The sequence below is a fragment of the Branchiostoma belcheri genome, unplaced genomic scaffold, assembly GCF_001625305.1.
Source record: "Branchiostoma belcheri isolate BF01 breed outbred unplaced genomic scaffold, Haploidv18h27 scaffold30, whole genome shotgun sequence".
Taxonomy (NCBI): Eukaryota; Metazoa; Chordata; class Leptocardii; order Amphioxiformes; family Branchiostomatidae; genus Branchiostoma; species Branchiostoma belcheri.
Window position 1 is genome coordinate 770,192 of NW_017803910.1, and position 19,721 is coordinate 789,912.

General features: G+C 43.6%; 2 protein-coding genes across 7 annotated transcripts in view; both read left to right on the forward strand.

Moving 5' to 3' along the window:
• Positions 1 to 485: 485 nt before the first annotated feature.
• Positions 486 to 13,711, forward strand: LOC109474220 (methyl-CpG-binding domain protein 5-like). Of its 3 annotated transcripts, none has more exons than XM_019774470.1 (10): positions 486 to 562; positions 4,102 to 4,636; positions 4,792 to 4,894; positions 5,568 to 5,766; positions 6,471 to 6,730; positions 7,072 to 11,596; positions 11,905 to 12,089; positions 12,322 to 12,434; positions 12,702 to 12,777; positions 13,241 to 13,711. In XM_019774470.1, the coding sequence occupies exons 2-10, from the start codon at positions 4,503 to 4,505 to the stop codon at positions 13,307 to 13,309; spliced, it is 5,664 nt and encodes a 1,887-aa protein (XP_019630029.1). In that variant the 5' UTR covers positions 486 to 562; positions 4,102 to 4,502; the 3' UTR covers positions 13,310 to 13,711. The 3 variants fall into 3 exon arrangements, with proteins under 3 accessions (XP_019630029.1, XP_019630026.1, XP_019630027.1); XM_019774467.1 differs by having other exon boundaries at positions 499 to 783; XM_019774468.1 differs by having other exon boundaries at positions 499 to 783; positions 4,106 to 4,636.
• A 2,859-nt stretch (positions 13,712 to 16,570) lies between these two features.
• The window catches only part of LOC109474228 (enhancer of polycomb homolog 1-like), a 13,020-nt gene continuing 9,869 nt past the window's right edge, over positions 16,571 to 19,721 (forward strand). For 3 of the 4 annotated variants that reach the window (XM_019774485.1, XM_019774488.1, XM_019774487.1), the window contains exon 1: positions 16,572 to 16,995. In XM_019774485.1, coding sequence (XP_019630044.1) covers positions 16,843 to 16,995 — 153 coding nt within the window. In that variant the 5' untranslated portion in view covers positions 16,572 to 16,842. Of the gene's footprint in view, positions 16,996 to 19,721 lie in introns of all 4 variants that reach the window. The other variant, XM_019774486.1, reaches the window with a different exon arrangement.

Sequence of the window (19,721 nt, forward strand, 5' to 3'; positions counted from 1 at the left end):
GTTCACTCGACCCTTCTGTATTTTGAGTTTAACTTAATCTCAACACACCTGCGACCTTGGTATTATTATAAAGGTCCTGTTCATTGTTTATTTGTCATCGATTTATTTGTCAGTTTGATATTCTCCGAAGCTCCACTATAAAATAAATGTGTACACCCCACCGTTTTCATTGGAATATCCTAGATAATGTCCTTGTAGATAGTAACATTCTCTTGGTCACCGTTGGAGATTCGTTTTCGGGACTATTTGGAAACCTTAAATTTGCCTGATGACAGTAGTAGTCGGGATAATATGCTAGTATACGCTGTCTTGTGTGATAAGAATATGACAATTTTTCTGTAAAATGGCAGGAAAATGATTTTCAGACACATTCAATCACCATTTAGAATGTTTTCCGGAAATACGTATCTAGGTTTCCAAATACTAGTATGGCCTAGTATGTATCTAAAAGTACTAATCATACAAAGTTTAGTGGTAGCTGTGGGGTCTTGGCTGGGGATCTCCACGCAAAGGCCTTCGGGGAAGAGCTGGTCCCGGCGGCGCGGTGCAGGCTGGGATTGAGGTTAGAACCGAATATTTCTGAAATTTATCGCGATTTTGCCCCTTATTTTGGGGGTATCTACGGCCCAACTGCATGGGTGTTGCTCCTCAGAAAGGTCTTAGAACAAAACCAGGACCTTTTAGGTTCGCCTGAGCGCTGCCAGAGGCGTGGAAGGGACCGTGAGGAGCCGAGGTAACGCGGGGAGGGCGGAGGTGTCTGCAGATCACAGACGGTCGGGCCAGGTAGGAGTACCCGCAGTTACTACACCAAAACTTCGACATTTTACCCCAAATACACAGCTTGTCAGCCACTGTCTATCCGCTACACATATCCTACATGTATCTGATATCTCCCTAAAGTGTCTGTAAGAACGCGGTGGGGTAAAATGTACGTGTAGCGGAGCTAGAAATAAGGTAGAGTGGAGTAGAGGTCTGTCAGGATCCTAAACCTAGCTGCTCTGTGAAGGGGGAGGGGGGCTGAGGGTATATTTTGGGGAGTTTTGGAACAAATTTGTCGTTAAGAATGCAGACTGCAATGACCAAATGTTAAAATCAACACATGTATGGAACAATTCTAATTTTGTACATGAGACTACAATGTTAGTGTTGCCCCAGTAGCTACAATTATGATAAAAATAGACCAAGGCCAGATGCTCAAGTCATCAAAATAAAATTTTAGCTGCAAACTGCAGAACGATTTTCTCCATCAAATAGATACCATTTTAACATGATAACATTTGAAATTACCACTTGTCAATGTAAACCTGAATGAATAGCTACAGCAGCAGACATATTGCTGAAAGAACAGAAAATCTGGACTGAATCCTTTTTTTTTTTCAAATCAGAAAAAAATGAAGCAGGCAAACCAATTGATTAACTTCACGTGGCCTTACAGGAGACAGAAAAAAGTATTACAAGTTGTATTGATGTAGTCATGGTGCATTTGATGATAGATGTACCCTATCTCTACTATGTTTATCAGTTTTTCAACCTCACAGTCACAGTTCAAACATAGCTTTTTGTGTTACTGGACCGCAAGGTTAGAGGTTTTAATCCCAACCTAACCATTATGTTTCAAAATTAATGCACACCACTGATAAGAGTTGAATTTTTCCAGAGGGGATCTGGACGTTGCAAGTGTTTCGTCTGGTAGCAGTGTTGAAGGAGAGACATACTTTGATCATGTTGTTGTCAAATGTTGAAGAGCCTACCACCTATTTTAGGGCTCAAAACTGTGATATTGCAAGCCAGGGCTTGAAATTCATGTTGGAGAATAGTCCAGGTCAGTGTTCGCTGTGATTTGGACCATCTGTGCTATGATTTAGCTACAGTTGTCTTTCAACCTGCATAGGGTATTTATTATTACTAATATTAGACAGTGTTTCTTTTGGGGAGATCCTTTATAAAATCAATTAAAATTTGACTTTGGAATGAAACTATAACCAAGGATTTCGTCCCTCAATAAGCAGAATATAGTGTTTCAGAACATCGATTCAAGGTTCAAGTGTTTCAGAGTTTTATGAGTTATAAAATTTTTGCAGAGGATACTGTACCAGCTGCAGACAGCCCCCCCACTGCAGTCATGTCTTTGGGACTCAATTCACAGCTTGCACTGAGAATGTTGTCCTTCTGTTCCTTACCCCTACACACTGAAAAAATTGTGATAAGAACCCTGTAATATTTCAATGGGCAAAATCTTAATGCAACATTGACCAAACATCCAACAAAAACCATAAAAATCCAGGCTTTGTGCAGGTGTAGTGTATGTGCTGTGTCGAGATGCTTTTTTGCCCTATCACAGCTTGTCCTGAAGTGAAAGGACCAAGGTAAAGTTTTCTAATCAATTCCAAAAGAAAGATTTACTGTTAGTGTGTGTGACCTTTGTAGAACCAATTGCCCTAGTAAGACAGTGTTACTATTGATACCACTCCCCATACCTCATATATCCCCAGTGGGCACAAATGAATCTATAAAAGTCCTGTTTATACCTACTCGTCTGTGACTGGACAGTAAACTTGATGTTGCATCATTAAGTCTGACTGACTAGACAAAGTGGCTCCATCCTTCAAATAGCATCTTAGTTAATAGTACGGCTCTTTTTGTACATTTAAATTCTAAAGACCTAAGCTGACTTTGCTAAATCTTTAAATAGGTATGTAAAGTCTGGACTGCCCATTTTATAGTCAAGAGGTAATAATTAGTGTATTGTAAAAAGTTAGGATATGCACCATGATCAAAACCTACTGTAACATTTCTAATGTTTTGTTAATGTTGATTATGTTGGTACTCAAATTTTTGCAGGAAAAAATAGCAGACAAGACGAAGTAAAATTAACTAAAAATAGAAAAGAAACAGCAATCAGCATCCATACATTTCATACCCTGAATTTTAACAAGTAACTTTTATTGGAAATGAGAAAAAATTGAATTGGCAATGGCATACATATATTGGATGTAGCAATTTATGGAACCAAAATGAATATGAGCATTATTAGATTCTTAGAGGGAAGATACATATATATATTCATAAGTATATGGTGCAGGATGTGGTCTTTTAATTTTTGCTGTTCAATTTTTTTGTAAGTATTCAAGATATGAATCTGAGAACCAAGAAATCAAAATGGTATGGCCTGGCAATGTAGAAAGAAACTGTTAATACATTTACTTCTGCATTGCATATATTTTGTGGACCAGAGGCCCGGAAAGAGAATTAAAATTTTTGTTTCTAATTTTTTTATATAACATTTCTGTAGTACAGGCATACAAGGTAGACATTTGCTGTATCGTAAATTCATAAGAGAGGTTCCTGTAGAAACGGCGAAAATAAAACCGCCTCAAAAGTTGGACAATTTCCAGTAGTAAACCCAACTGTGATGGCGTTATTAATCATGATCAGCTGATCGCCCAGGGTGTGTGGGACTGCGATGTTCATCAGCTCTCACCTGCGGTGGTTCTATGAATATTTAATAAGCCCATATTGCCTCAGGACACACCTATATATAGAACAGTAGATGGAGAGATGAAAACACAATTGAGCCAAGGCTATGGTACAGGCAGCGGTCACCACATGATGATCATTGCACAGATAGGACTTGAAATATACCACCTGCATATGCAGGTAAAACTGGAGCTGTGCAGGTATTTCTCATGTCTACATGTACTGCTCCACAATAAAAAAACACTAGGTAGCATCCTTGAATACATCAGAATACAAGATAATTCAAAATGGTACTATGTATGAGAAACATTTTTAGGAACATAATTGTTTTAGGAACTGAAAGGCAAAGAAAACGAGTGGTGGTGCGGGTAAAAGTTGTCTTTCACAGTTTCAGATGAAGTCAAGGGTGTTGAAGGCTAATTAGCACATCTGTTACTCATAGTTTAGCTGTTCAAAAGGGTCATCATCATCATCATTTTAGCTATAGGGTGCTGTTCATTTATAAATTATTCATAAATAATCTGTGAGAACAAACATAAATATATCATTTGAGCATTTAATTTTCTAACTGTATGGTATACGTAGCTATTGTACTGTTCTTAAAGTTTTTTTTTCTATTTTCAGATAGATCTGAGTGTCCATCTGAACTTAAGTCTCCAGCAGTCTGTACAGCATCAAACTCAGGACGGCTTTGAAAGTATGGAAGACGTCAGTAATGCTGATGCTCGCAAAATGTAGTTTGCACTGGAAAACTGGTTTGCACAGGGAACGAGACTTCATGTCAAATGTATGTGTCAAGAAACCCGTGTTTCACACCATATAGCCAGTGGTAAACATGCAGTGATTCTTGGCAAGTAAAGAGAACATCTTCTAGGAAACATTTCTGCGAGTGTTCAGCTGATTCACCCTGATATAAATGGAGTGTACCGGACTGAGAGAAGTCATCTCGGCGAGCTGTCAGCTACAGTCGCGTGGCTGCTGAACCGTGTCGGTGCCTTTCATGTTGTTGCTCTCACGGAGGAGACATGAACGTGAACAAGGAGAGCAGCTGCATCGGCTTCTCTCCAACACTAGGGGGCGCTGTGGATAAGCCCAGTTTTGTGGTGGTGCCCTTTGGATGGAGGAGGGTCGTGGACAATGGGAGAGTTATTTATATCAGGTAAGGCTATCAGGTTAAAATAAAAAGAAATTTCTTTGACAAGGGAACTGTATGTGATGTATATCAAATTCTATTGTCCCTGAAAAAGGCAATGGGACTACATTTACCTATACCTTTTTTAGCACATGTTACTGAAGAGTTTTGTGTTGTTCCAGCCCTGACGGCTCCTGTCTGGTGTCAGTAGATCAGGTGAACCAATACTTGCAGAAGGATGGAACCTGCAAGTGTGGGCTGGGCTGTCCTCTACAGGTCAACAAGGTGAGAACAGAAGAATAATTCAATCAGGAAAACAGCCAATCAGATAACAGGACAACAAACAAGCAGCCAATAAAGAAATGGGATAACAAAGTTACCATAAGCAGACAACCAATCAAAAAGCAGGATAGCAGGATTACTATAATTAAACAACCAATCAGGATCTGATTTACCATATTCAAGCTAACCAATCGGACTCGGGACAGCAGGGTTCCTCTTCTGAAACAGCCAACCAGGAAACAGGATAGAGCAGGGTTCCAATAGATACGTGTTCGAACATCCAATCAGGAAACCAGACAGAAGGGTTTTCCTGTTCAAAAAACCTATCAGGAAATAGATACTCCAGGTTTCAGACATCCAGTTGGGAAATACATGTATGACATAGACATGTTAGCAGTTTCCAGAATATGTTTGAAGAAAATCATGACAGAAGAAAAGAAGAGTTGTAGAACTGTTCTTAGACAGGTTGAAAAAATTGTCCTTTTTAAAGCAAAATCTTGAATTGAGTAACACCAATGTATAATCCTGTCACTGCACTTACAGTAGTTGCTTGTACTCTATTACTGTTAGCTTGCAACCAGCCTTTGGGTATGATATGATTTTTGCCAATGAATGATTATTAGATAACCAACATGAACTTACTGATCAAATCAGCTGACTGATGTGTGTATTGCAGGTGTTCAACTTCGATCCCGGGGTGCTGGTGCGACACCGCAGTGCGGAGGAAGTGAAATCGTGCCAGGCAGAAGACGACTTGACCAAACTGTGCAATCACAAGCGTAAGATCCTGGCCATGGCCACACTGATGGAGCCGCCAGTCACCACCCAGTCCAAACCTAGCTTCACTATGGCTCCCATAAGAACGGTGGAGAAGGGTGTGTGGGCAAACACTGTCGCTCGGCATGGGCTGGCTCAACGTAACTCCTTGGTTCTCAGACTCTTGTTTTACAAACCTTTCCTCTGGTTCTGAGTGGTGGAAGAAAAGGCACAAGCCTGGTATCTCCTAAAAATTTGGCCACAATAATAAGTGCATAGTTTGCAGCTTGAAATACAATTTTTCTGTAAATGCAGATTTTTCAGCAGATGCACATTAAAAATTACCTGCACCAAACATATTTTACCTGCACCAGTCAGAATTTAGCTATTGTAAGTATGGATCACACTAAAACTGTTCAGAAACCATTGCCATTATTTCTTTTATATTTACACTACTGTCTTAAATTAACCAAGGAGTTATATGGAGCTCAGGTCTTAAGCCTTAACAAACTTTGGCTAAGTGTAACATTTCCTCAGTGGGCTTAAATCATGTAGGTGATATGGTGTTAATTCTTTAAGTTTGCACCTGGTAATACCAGTGTTTTTGCAATTGCCAGTACTTAACAACTTATGCCAAGATAACACTCAAGCAACTGGATAGATTTTGAAAACAGTCCAACTTTTCAGGTAGCATCCACTTCCACTACCTTTTCCAACATTTTTCAAATCTATCTAGTTGTTCGAGTAACTGCTGTCTTGGTATCTTACCACCAGGATGTCTAACCATGCTAACGGGTTGTAATTTGTGTATTTTTCCTGACAGTACCCATAAGTAGGACCCATCGGCCACAGAAGTCCAAACCCCACCCGCCAGAGGACACCCACCCTCGCTACACCAACGTCTACATGAGGCAGGTCCTCTCCACACAGGAGGGGGGGCCCGGGCCGGGGATGGGGGTCGGGGGACATCCAGGGGGGATGCCCCAGGGGCTGAGGCACTACCCTGAGCAGCCTCGCATGCCCCTGCAGCAGCAGCAGCCCCCACCCCTACAACACTACCCTCCACAGCAAATGCACATGCAGGTCAGAGGGGTGATTCTTCTATACTTTTTGTACAGGTTTGGCAATCATAAACAGTCATATTCAGTGTGATAATATCTAAAGAGAAGGAAGTTTCATTCTATCTGCAAAAATGTTTCAACAATGCATGCAAGATATTACTACATTGACTGTGAGCCCTCATTAGAATTACCGATGAATTGATAGTGTTTTAAATAATGCATTTTGTCAAGCAAGCAAATGTATTTTCTTTCCAGTAGCAAAAATATTTTTGTTTCCTGGTAGTGTTTCTATAAGCTTAGATTTATGGAACTCGAGTATGTGTATTAAAAAGATGATTTACAATTTGTGTATCCTTCCTCCAGGAACAACAGCAGTTCCTGCACCAAGGCGGCCCTCCCATGATGCAGCAGAGGCTGCGTCACCTGCCCCTGGCACCTCAGCACCAGATGGCCCCCCACGGAGCCATGCCTCCCCATCGCCACGGCGATGGCCACGTCCTTCAGCATTCCTACGACGGCATAATGGGAAACGAGTTCCCCCACGCTGGGAACATGGGCGGGTATAACATGATGCCACAGCAACAACAGCCGGCTCCCGTGTACAACAACGCGTACAGTCCCGTCCCCATGCGGAGAAGGACGAGTTCCAGTAGCCGGGGCACGCCCAGCCCCGCCCTTAGCAACAAGGCTCACCGCAGCCCGGCGTCGGGGGTGCCGAGCCCCATGATGAGCCCGACAGACATTCGGTCCAATCCTGGTTCGCCATTCGACGCTGGGATGGGCGCGGGGAACACTGGGTTTGTGTCCCCCACGCTGCAGGGCATGATGCCAAATATGGGCATGGGAGAGCCCCCTGTGATAGTCCCCCTTCCCAGTAACCTCCCCCTCCCCACTAGGACTACTCGGCCGTCAGGAACAGCCCAAAGGGGGGCGACCGTCACTCCCCCTGTCAGTATTGCCCCCAACCCTGAGGGGGTGTCGGGAAACCGCCAGGTGCCTTCCTGCATGAAGCAAAGATCGGAGAGCTTGAGTAACCAATGGAGCCCCCCTGCACAGCGCAGGGGGTCCACTTCAGCTACCGTAACTGAAAACCCCCCTCCTCGGCAACACCAGCAGGGGCAAACCCCCTCCCCCCAGGAGGACAAACCACACGGACTAGTCCAGCATCAGAGGAACGTTCCAAACCCACTGCTCGTCGGCAACGATGTCTTCCCCCAAATAAACCCCCTTTTCTCCGCTGGTTCTGGTAACCAGGGGCAGCAGAAGAACCCTAACAACCCAGGACTGCTGGGGGTCACACTGCAGCAGATCCTGAGTCGTGAGAACGCTTCGTCCTTCCCAGCGTCCTCTCTGTTGTCAGCTGCTGCCAAAGCGCAGATGTCGAGTGGCTTAGGAAAACAACAGTCTTACGGGACAACAACAACCACGGCTTCACCATCATTTGGCCAGCTTCTCCAACAAGGGAGCTACACGCAGGCCGGGAGTAAAGGGCAGAGTGGAGGAAACTTCAACCCTCCCAACCCTCCGCGGTCACGGAGAAGAACTGCCAGTGGGTCCAGTCGGAGGAAGTCAGGCCCAGACGACAACGAGTTAGGACCAATCACCTGTCAGAGAGCGCCCGCTCTAAGTGAACTGATGGGGAGGATAGCAAACGTGACTCCAGGGCAGGGAAACCCTTCCATCGGGCAGGGGAACCCTCCCCAGGGCCAGGGGAACCCTCCCCAGGGTCAGGGCAGTCTCCCAAACCCACCACAGGACAATTTCAATATTGCTCAGGAGAGGTTCAGGCTGGCGCTGCAGCAAAACTATCCGCAGGCAGGTGGCGCCCCTGCAAACAGCAATCCCTCAGGTATGAGTCATCCTCGCATGAGTTTCCCTCAAGGTGCGAGTATGCAAAGGCACGGAACGCCGGCGCAACTCTCACAAGGTGCCCCGACAAGTAACGTGCACGGGAACAACTCTGTATCTCCGGCCATGGTCACAAACAACACCATCACTGTCCCTGCTGCACAGAACCAACTGCAGCAAGGACCACAGCAGATGCCTATAGTTTCTAGCACAATAACGGAGAGAAAGTCACAAGCAGACTTGACTGTAAGCAGAACTGTAAAGCCTGTGACCAGTAGAAGTAATGTTCCCATGCCTACCATGGCTCCCAGCACGTCAACAAGACAGGAACAAGGGCAGACTGTTGCCATGGGGACAGGTGCGTCTGTTAGTGTGAAGAGCGTTGTGGCTACGAGTACGGTAGTGCCCAACTGTGAGGTGACTACAGTTCCACAGTTCCAGAGTGCGGCGTCAACAGTCTCTCAGAGCACAACCACCATCACGACAACCACCGTGGCCACTCAGGTCCTGCCTACAACTGCTGTGTTGTCCAGCGGGGTCGACCTCCCCATTGTGCAGCAACAGATCGCGGGCATCTCCCAGACCCCGCAGCTGCTGAACCCAGCTCTGCTGCAGTCGGTGCTCGTACAGCAGCCTGGTCTGGTCAACCCCGCCATGGCGTTGAACCTCCCACTAGCGCTAAGCACAGGATTACTTGGAAACCAAGGCCAGCAGACTGTTGACACTGCTGTAAACGGCAACATCAACCAGGCGGCCGGGCTTGCCCAGGTGTTGCCATCGCTTGCCCAGGGACAGTTGACGCTGAACCAGCTGGCATCGCTGCTGCCGCAACTCAGCGAAGCCAACGTCCAGAACCAGAACGTCGTAACATCCGGCCTGACAGCCAACGTGAACCCAGTACCAACAAGTCAGCAAAGCGCAGAGTCATCTCAGGCAGGGAAGGTAGCAGTGCCATCTAGCGATGCAGGCCTGACACTGCAGGTGCAGCAGGGTGGGAGCGGGAACTTCATCCCCATCGTGCCGGCCGGGATCCTGCCCAGTATCGACCTCACACAGCAGCTTCCCCAGCTGGGCGGGATGTGCCTGCCCGGGAATCTCAACCTGGGGATGGGCCTGAACCCGCAGCTCCTGGGACAGGGCCTGGGGAACCCCTCCCTCACCAACAACCTGCTGCTGACTGCAGGAGTCCTGAACCTCAACCACCAGAACATCCTCAACCTCCTGCAGCAGCAGCAGCAGCAGATCCTGCAGAACTCCGGCATCAACCCCGCAGCCCTGCTCCAGGGGGTCAACGTCGCCGCCCTGGCTCAGCCGCAGCAGAAGAACGAAGTGCAAAACGACAGCAAAGAAGCGGAACAGGCGGTAGAAGAGGCTGCTTCAGCGCCTGTGGTCTCAGTCAGTCAACAAACGCCGACATCACAAGTGGCCAGGCCGATGAGTGATAGTCAAGAGCAGCTGTCTGAGGCTAGGTCTCAGGCATCAACTGTGGAGTCCAGCTCAGAAAATGTGGATTCAACAATAAAGACAGAAGCAGTACCAACAACGGTTGTGAATGAAGCCCAGAAGTCAATGGTGGATGCAATCTACACAGCTGTTGTTGATGCTGCCAGTCAAGGTGTTAAGGTTATTATCACAGAACCATCGAGATCCATTGTGAGTTCAACAGCAAGCTCCTCCACTGCCACAACGTCTGCACTTCCCCTTCCAATCACCCAGGGGGCACTCAGTGCAATGAGTGCGTTCACGGCCTCCATTCCTGACCCGGTGAACTTGTCTGCCGCTGTGAACGCTGTTGTCCGTGGGGACGACCCTCTGTCACTGGGAGGGTCAGGTCGAAGTAGTCGGTGTGACTCGATGTCAGGTCAGTCCTCTCCGAGTCGCGGGGGCAGCACGCCGAGGAAGAGCCCCGCCCGCTCTGTAACACCAGGGTCGGCAAAGGTTTCTCCCGTCGCACAGGTATCCTCGCCAGGGCTGGGCTCATTCGGAAGGGAACAGCACACGATATACGCAGGAGTCGCACAGAGCCCTAAACCCAGCCCACAAACATACCAACACAGAAGCCCTGCAAGGTCACCTGCACGCACGCACGCCACGACTGCAGTACCAACAAGGACGAGACCAGCAGCTGAACAAAATGCCGAGAAGAACCAGCAAACAGCAGATCCCTCGCAGCAGGCCGTCGAACCTCCTCCCCACGTCCCTCAGACTTCTGAGCCTTTAGACACAACAGCAAACAATTCCTCTGTTTCCTCAGACGGTCCGACGGTGCAAAACTCACACGTTCACCTGAACAACAACTACTCCAACGAGAAGGAGACAAAAGAAGAGACTGTCGGAGACAACGCCGTGTCTCATGAACTCAGTCTGGAGAAAGTGCCGGAGACTTTAGTGACATGTAGTGGTGTGAACCACCTTGTTCCTAGTCCTGGGGTCAGCTCCTGTAGTTCCTCCAGTGTGGGGACAGCCGGAGTGTCACCGTCATCAGAACCCTCCTCACTCACATCAGTCGAAACGTCTCATTTCTCATCAGTGGAGGTGTCACAACCGTCGTCACTGGAAACCTCCCAAACAACCTCACAGGAAATCGCGCAGATTTCTTCAGTCGAAAGTTCCCAAGTCGCGTCGGTTGAAACTTCACATACACCCTTAGCAGAGGTCTCTCAGAGTCCACCCATGGAAAATTGCTTAAGTGTACCATCTGATGTTCCCAACACGGAAGCCTTGCCGGAGGTTTCTACACCAGAAGTTGTTGAGGAAACGGTAGACCCTGTTGTAGAAGCACCTCCTGCTGAGCCAGACATGAACTGCACGCCTACAAATGATGCTCCAACTCCTGTTGAAAACGACTGTCATTCAGGTAAAGAGAACTGTGTAGCAGAAAAGGAGAGGAAACGGGGAGTAAAGAGGCCACGAGAAGAGGTGGAGGAGAATGGGGAGGAGATGCCCTCTGACCTTTCCCAGAAGGCACTGCCAGAGAGGAGAGTTGGTACCAGGCATCACACACAGTCCTTAGGGATCGCCCTCAGACTAGCTGCAGCCGGTGAGTAGATGTCTTCAAATTCTGCCAGTCATTACAATTCTAAATCATACTGGAACTACTGAACTGAACAATTACTACATATGTATCATCTCAGATGGTGGACTGAACATGTACATTTGCAGTACTAATGTTTTTCTTATCAGTAAAAACTGACAATGTTTGTAAAGTATCTCCTAGTTACCTAATACATGTATCAGCTTAAGTATTTTTTGATAGATGACACTAATGACTCATTAAATTTCCATGAGAAAGAGTTAATAGCTTTTATCATCAATACATAATTTTACTGATTTTTTGTGTGGCTCTAGATGGGGACCTTGAGGAAGCTGATTCGAGGGATTCCTCCCCAGAGCCTCCAACCCCCCGTGGGCCACGGAACTTCAGCACGGGAGACTTGGTGTGGGGACAGATCCGGGGGTTCCCCTCCTGGCCTGGCAAGTTAGTACAGGAGAACGACGTGAAGGGGAACCATGTCAAGTCAGAGGAGGGCAAGGTAAGGTGTTACTCGCCTGACTACATCATCCTTCTATCAGCCCTTCTATTGGTCAGGCCCTTTTTGGTCCTTGAAAATAGCAATGCTCAATTGACAACCATTAAATACCCTTTGTATGTACCTATACCTTTTACTAGAAGTGGCAATTTAGACCATTGAAGTAAGGCTTCACCTACAATTTCCAAGTGCAAGATTTTGACATTTTATTTATTTGTTGTTTGTGTGTTGTCAGGTGTGGGTGAAGTGGTTTGGTGACCACACCTACACACAGGTGGAACCAGACAAACTCAAGACTCTCACAGAAGGGCTCGAGGCTCATCACAAAGCCAGGAAAAGGCACAGGAAGTGAGTATGATGCACACAAAGCACTGTGGGAAAATCAGCTAGAAAATCGCAGAGATCTCGGCAGGAAGGTTGACAAATTATGTTGAAAGTTTGGAAAGGTACTGTATACTTGATAGGTTCACAGATATACAGGTTGGCAGAAAAGTAACTAAGTGGCTAACTCAACACTTAGCTTGTGGCTAGGCAGCCTTGTTTGCTTGTCAGTCAAACCAATAGACAGATGAATAGATTTGAATGCTGACTGTTGGCTGACCGTTGTTTCTGTAGGGGCCGTAAGATGAACAGCAATCTGGAGGCAGCTATAGAGGAGGCCATGCTGGAACTGGAGAGGAAGGACGGCATCGTGAGTGGGCTTCTTTTCTAGTCTTTTCTCAAGAATACTGTTGTCAATAATACTGTTGTCTCAAGAATAAAGTGGTGTCAAGTGGCTGGTGGACACAAAATTGAGAAGTCGCAGGTATGATTGCTAGAATTCCTGGCACTGTACATGTGATTCAAACTTCTAGTCAAAATTGATAAACAGAACAGTATAGAAGTTGTGTGGAAGATACACAATTGCTTTTAGTGAAAGAGAAGATAGTTTACTAATTATTAATAAATTGCAAATAACAGCCTTCTCACAAAAATCTAGAGTAGGTGGCTGAAATAAGAAAGTAGCAGGCGAGCCATGAAGGGGTTTGTAATTTTTTCTTAAATTTACACAAAAGTAGGCAGTGTAAAAAGTTGAGTAGGCAGTGATTTTCGCCTGTTGCCGGCTTGTTTTGAGAAGGCAGAATAAACAAGTTTTTTTTTATCGTCCCCTTCAGGTCCCTGACCCAAAGCCACGTACAGCCGGCCGGCCTAAAGCAGTGAAGAGGAGGAAGACACACAGATGACACTGTGGCTCGACGCTGTGCAAACTGTCAGTCTCCTCCATCCTGATTCTCTCTTGTCTCCATGTCCTCATCATTACATCCTAACTGGACAGGCACCAAAACTCCCAGGTTCAACAATCTTCTAAGTCGGGCAAGAACAAAATTTTTTTCCAAAAGAAACTTTTCAAAGGGAGTTTTGTATTGTGGAGCTTTGTAGAATGGAGTTTTATGATTTGAATCAAAGTTGTGATTTGAAGTATGAAATTTGTGCAAACAGTTCTCAGAACAACATCCGGGAAAAGTTTTTGTAAAAGCTATGGAAAGTTTAAGAATGGAAAAACTCTTATCTTTTCTATGAAGTGTGTTAGTGTCCTAATATAAGATTTGTTACTATCCTGTACTGAAAATTATAAAAGTCTTTGATTATTGTGATATTTTGGAAAACTCAGGCCAAAAAAATGCTTCTTTGTTTTGGGGAAAAATGATTCTCACCACTACCTTGAGGTAGCAGGCAATCTGAACCATTGTTTCAGCTGGACTTGGAGGAAAGAATCAGGATGTGCTTTTGGAGACAATGTATTTATTTTCAAGCTGTAGAGAGCTTAAATATTGCAATGGAAACATTCTGTGTTGAAGGAGAATGTATCATCTGGCTATTTGTGGTCTTTTCCATAAATTCAACCTTTCGTAGGGGCTATTTTAGAATAACTGTGTATATATATGTATGTGTATGGATTTCTTCGTCCAAAATTTGGGGCGAAAATTTTGAGAAATACCTGCTTTCTAAACCTGACAAGCTTGTGGAGCCCCTTATGTGGGTTTCAAGAATGCTTTGCTGTACATTCTATGCAGGAGAACAGAGTGATAAGTTTTCCTGAGCCCCCTTCACTAGCCTTAGAATGTTTTCCAAATGAAGTGGTCTGGCTGAAAGCAGAGGCATTTGCCATTCCTGACGTTCAATGCATGTACAAAGCCAAGAGAAGTGTAATGTATTTTCAGAGAATGCCTTCATTGAAGAGGTGACATATTTATACTATATAACAACTGCCCCCCTCCCCACCATGCCGTCTTTTTCTTGGCATGTAAAATTAAAAACCAAGATTGTACAAGAAGATTTTATGGGTAGCCAATAGGAATGGCTGACTTACTTCTGTAAATGAAGATATTGTACATACAGGTAGTGCAGTGAGGGTGTAGCGGACAACAAAAAGACCCTCCTTACTCTGTGTAAATATGAAATGTTGTCTAGGCTTAGCCCAAACTTCATGTTACTGCAATGAGCTGTTGAGAAGGATTATAGGAAGGCAAACGATCTATTCCCTCACCTCTGTAGATTGTGAAAGCTGAATTTTCACCTTTTGTGAAACAGGCATCGACATATATTCTTCTTGGTCATTAAGAGCCTGTACTACTATTATTAATGTGTGACTAGATAAACTGTCTTTAAAACAGTTACACGGGAACCTGACTTAAATTGAGGGAAATAATTGAAATCTTGTATAGAATATTAAGTTTTTTAGTATTAATTGATACCTAATGAAATGAAGCTTCAATTGGCTTCAAAATTACACAAAGTACTTGAAACGTAGGGGAAAAGTTAATAGGTAAGTTCTATCTGGTGCTCACGGGTAAATTTTTTTCTTGAACTGCAAAGTTTTCTCTGTGACCCACACTGTCATATTCATAGAACTTATGTTTACAAAGCTCAAAACATAAACAAACATGGTTCAGATCAACACTTTTATTTATTTAATCTCGACGCGAATTGTGTATCCGTATTATATAGCTCACTTGTCATAGAAGATCTCTGCAGTTTAAGGGGAGAATTTGCCAGGAAAGTGTATGTATACAATGCATTATCTATAAAGGCTGAGGCCTACATGTGTACATATGTAAACGAACCATAAGAAGAAAGGCTGACATACCTGTTTGTATTGGAGCTATGAAATGATCAGAATGTGTACTTTAAAACTTACTTTGGTAAGTTTTGTACTTTTCTCACCCTCAATTAGCAATGAATTGGCTCTTTGCTGAATCCTGCGTCTCCAAGTTTGTATTGATGCTCGTTAGTTTTATAGATAATTAAGATGAAAGTGGATAATTACATGATTATATGATCTACCTGACGAGACCTCTACCAGTCATGTTCTTTTTTATTTGTGAGCTAAAAGTGATTTGTTTGCAGTGATGTCTGTTGATCAATACCTAACATTTGAAACATACATGGTCCCTCAATTACACTGTAGAATGCTTCAAAGGCTGGTCTCAAGGTACAAAAAAAAATTTCAACAGTTTTGAATCAATTCGTTCTTTTAATGTGCCAGCCATCAGTTAAATATACCATATCAATCCACCCATCAAATTACCAATAGTTATCAGCGTTTTAAATTTTTTATGTAAAATTTTACTTTGAACTCATGAAGGGTTTTTTTTTCTAACACACGAATTTACTGGTTTTACTTACATCCACTTATGATGCAGTCAAAACAGAACAAGACAGCTTCATATGTTCCAACAGTAGGGCTAGTACTGGTTTTACAAGCCCACAAAGTATAGCCATAACATTAGTGCAGTTTCTGTATGTATTACCAGAGGGCACCATGAGAGCAGGTTGGTTGGTTGGGAGCGCACTGGTAAATACTGTAGCACAACGTATTAACTAATTGAGCAAGCTAGTCATACCCAAGCATCAGGAGCTTTATGTAGCTTTGCGCCATATGAAACTCAGGTGCCAATTGTACATGATTTATGTACTGATTTTACGCACCATACTAAATTTGAGCAGTCTAGCCATGAATTACCTGAAATTATTAAAACTGACTGATAACACTCATGCAGCCTGCTCTGGTCCCATTGAAACTTTTTGTTACACTTTTTATACAATTTCTGGCAAAGGCACCCTGTAAACTGATTATGTCTTAAGTTATAAACTAGAATGGTGCACAGGAAATATTTTTGCCAGACTTTTCTTGGTACATGCAGCATGAAGTACATGCACTAGTATGTCATCACAGTTTTTGGTTAGTAGGTTTATTTTCTGGGTTTTTGTGCACAATTTTTCCCTTTTTTCATTCAATTGCTGAGCAATTTCTCTTTGCATAGTTAGAAACCCACGCTGATCAGAAACACTACACTCTTTAGTCTGAAGCATCCGATACTGATTTTCCGCTACTCCCCTTTATAAACCAGTGGAAGACGATATGTCTTAAAAGGATTGGATTTTCTTATCTCCAGTTTCCCGCCAAATTTTCGTAAATGGGAGTTGTGCGCATGCGGAGTAGCGCTCCTGGTCAGGGCGGGGAACTCTGGGAAGGCTGGGCTTGTGTCCGCCATGTTTGTCCGAAACCAAATGGCGAAATTCGATGGGAACTGAGGTGGTCATTCTCCGGCCAGCAGCAGGATCGGGGACTAACTGACCCCATAATTCGGTGCTGGGGGTGATCATCTTGCACCTTCAGCACTTTCCGTGCGGCTGCGAGTGGATTTTGTGCGGAGTTTTTGTGATCGTAATCTGCTCATTTCGTATTCTTTTTTTTTTTTTTTACTGGCACACCATGAGTAAGTTATCGTTCCGAGCTCGGGCGTTGGACGCCAGCAAGCCCATGCCGGTGTTCCACACGGAAGACCTGCCGGATCTGCCCGAGTACACCGCCATCAACCGCGCGGTGCCGCAGATGCCCACCGGCATGGAGAAGGAAGAAGAATCGGTGGGTACTTCCTTTGTGGTGGGATGTAGAAAGCTTCTGATTGGGCCGCCATGATGGAAATGGCGCGGAAAGCTTTGATGTCGAATGTACGAAAACTGATGATTTTGAAGGAGGAAAAATCATAATAGCATATTTATAACACATAATAGCGTAAAATTGTCGGGTTTGTGGCATTAGTTTGTGCATTTTTTTGAGTCGTATAGATGAACACTCTAGGGTCACGTGACCCCGACCGACTTGTCCGCCATGTTGGGAGGGGCAGGTATCACAAAGACACCAAATTATAGCCATAAATAATAAATCGCAAAGCTTATGTCTGCAATAAACTTCATATGCATGTGTAACAATAGGTTTTACAGAGAAAAATCCCTAATTTACATATTTGCTATTTGGCCTCGGATCTGCAAGGCATATTATAATATAATTTGTGTAGAAAGTGTAGTTGTTGAGTAAAATATATAGATACTCAAAATGTCTAAAGAAATATACAAAAAGTATCCATGACTAAATATTCACAACTGACATAAGCACCACTTGCTAAGTATACACAGTTCTTAACTTGCATTTATAATTTTTCATGTAATTTTTAAAGCAATATATTATATAGATAATATGATAAACATTTAACTAGGAAGTAGAGCAAACTTAACTGATATAATCCAGCATACCCCTAGTCCTAGATCTCCATTCTTGTAGTGCAAAATGATCATTGTGTCTTAAAAATGATATGTATAGCTGTGTGAGATACACAGTATTACATCAAGACAATAGGTGTGTCTATCTGTATGCAATAGGTTATTACAAACATGTAAAGTGATGCCATTGTCCAAGGTGTTGCTCTTGCTAATCACACCTCTAAACAATTCAGGTAAACCCCCCTGGATTGCTCTCAACACCATGAAGCCTTTTTATACAGACCTAGCCATGCCTATCAAGGCTTTATCTGGTGTTTGACTAAGGAGAGTACTGTGTAAACAAGAAATCAGTGAGAAGCAAATAGCACAGGTGAATGGATGGAGATGCATTTCTTGGTTCAGTTGCATAGGTAGAATTTGTTTGTGTAATTATGACTGTAATGCATATCTTTCAAACTAGTTATAAACACAAAAAGGAAGTTTAAATTTTGTTCAGAAATACTTTGGGAAGACTAGTAAGAGGTCCGCCATAGAGGTAAACAAATACAAAATTGAAGAGGCTTGTTAATTATTTTCTCATATATTGCACACTTGATTTAGTGTAGGGTAATCAAAATTTTATTATTTTTAATTTTCCAAACTCATTTCGTACTTATCAATGTTCGAGGGTTTGTAAATGGTTATAACGACAATCACAATAACCACTTATAGTATGTCAAGAGTAGCTTCAAAATTTCAAGTTTCCTGTAGAATGTGTATTTTTCAGCTACAATTTCAGATGCTACAGCCCTTAAGGCCATAGACTAGACTGTCGGAATGTAAGCAACTCTAAAAGGAAACATTTAATTTCCTTTGGGTCGCAGTGACCTCATCACACCAGGATGTACCTTCCTAGTATAACAGGTTGAATACAGCAGATAACAAGATTATGGTGCTACTAGGAAATTTCCAAAGCATATTTTTTAATGGTGGGCTAATTCAAGTTAAAGTCAAAGGGAATGAGTGGTTCAATGTAGATTTGCCTTGTGCAGGTTATTTTGAAAGTTTCTTGGACTTGTGTAGTTCTTTTGAAAAATTTGCAAAAATGTGCGCAGATAAATACACAAAAAGGAACATTATTAAGTCAAATGATATTTCTGAATTTGCGAGTTTCGATTCATTTGGATGTCTAGTCATAAAATTAAAAGCTCTGTCGTCGACACATGTTGAAATGTCTAACTTAACCAAGCGTGAAGCTCATCATATTTCTACATTCAATTTTAAGTGAAGACGCAAGCTGTTCATGATTACTGGAGCTGAATAAAGGTATTATTAGATCGTTATGAAAAATATGAATAGCTGGATAGTGTTTTGATGTAACTAATAACTTGCAGAGGTACAGTCCTTGTGGGAGGTAACCTTGGTCGACACTATTGAGTTACCGTTTGATGACGGAGATTTGAACTCTGATATGAAGTCACTGGTATCAAATTCCACACAGAAGGTAAAAATCAATACTCCTGAGCTCATTCAGGTCAAGTTTCTCAGTTTAAGAACCTTGGTGCACTGCCCTACAAATCACATGCATGTTTCAAAGTTATTTCCATTCAGACTTCAAAGCGTCTTGTTCTCTTCTCACAAATAAAGATGCACATGGCTGCACAGAAAAATCACAATCCAACATGTTTAAAGTTAAAACTTTTGATCCAACACAAAAATTCTCTCACCTAGAGCTTTCGACCAGTCACTCTGGTCTTCCTCAGTAGACTGACCCAGTGAAGCTTGTCACATGGCTTCTTTGAAGTGTGACGTCAACACTGGGTCAGAGGTATCTGGTAGACGATGTCGGCCCCCGTCGCGGTTCAATGTAGGGTGATGGGCCCTGATGTAAATGGCTTCCTTCACCCCTCTCAAGAAATAGTCTTGTTCAGTGTCTAAAATCCTTACAGTGTCAAGTGAGACATGGTGTCCGGGTGACTCTATGTGAATGTGTTGAGACACCTCTGAACTGGCAGAGCTAGGCCGTGTATGTTCCTGAAACCTGGCTTTTAGAGACCTCTCCGTTTCACCAATATAAGTTTCCTGGCAGGGCCCCCTGTTGTTCTTGCCCTG

Bases quoted from the DNA above. Each gene is read 5' to 3' on its own strand.
- LOC109474220 (XM_019774470.1), top strand. From the start codon at position 4,503: ATGAACGTGAACAAGGAGAGCAGCTGCATCGGCTTCTCTCCAACACTA. The intron at 6,731-7,071 runs GTCAGAGGGGTG...TCCTTCCTCCAG, and splicing joins CACAGCAAATGCACATGCAG to GAACAACAGCAGTTCCTGCA. The intron at 11,597-11,904 runs GTGAGTAGATGT...GTGTGGCTCTAG, and splicing joins CCTCAGACTAGCTGCAGCCG to ATGGGGACCTTGAGGAAGCT.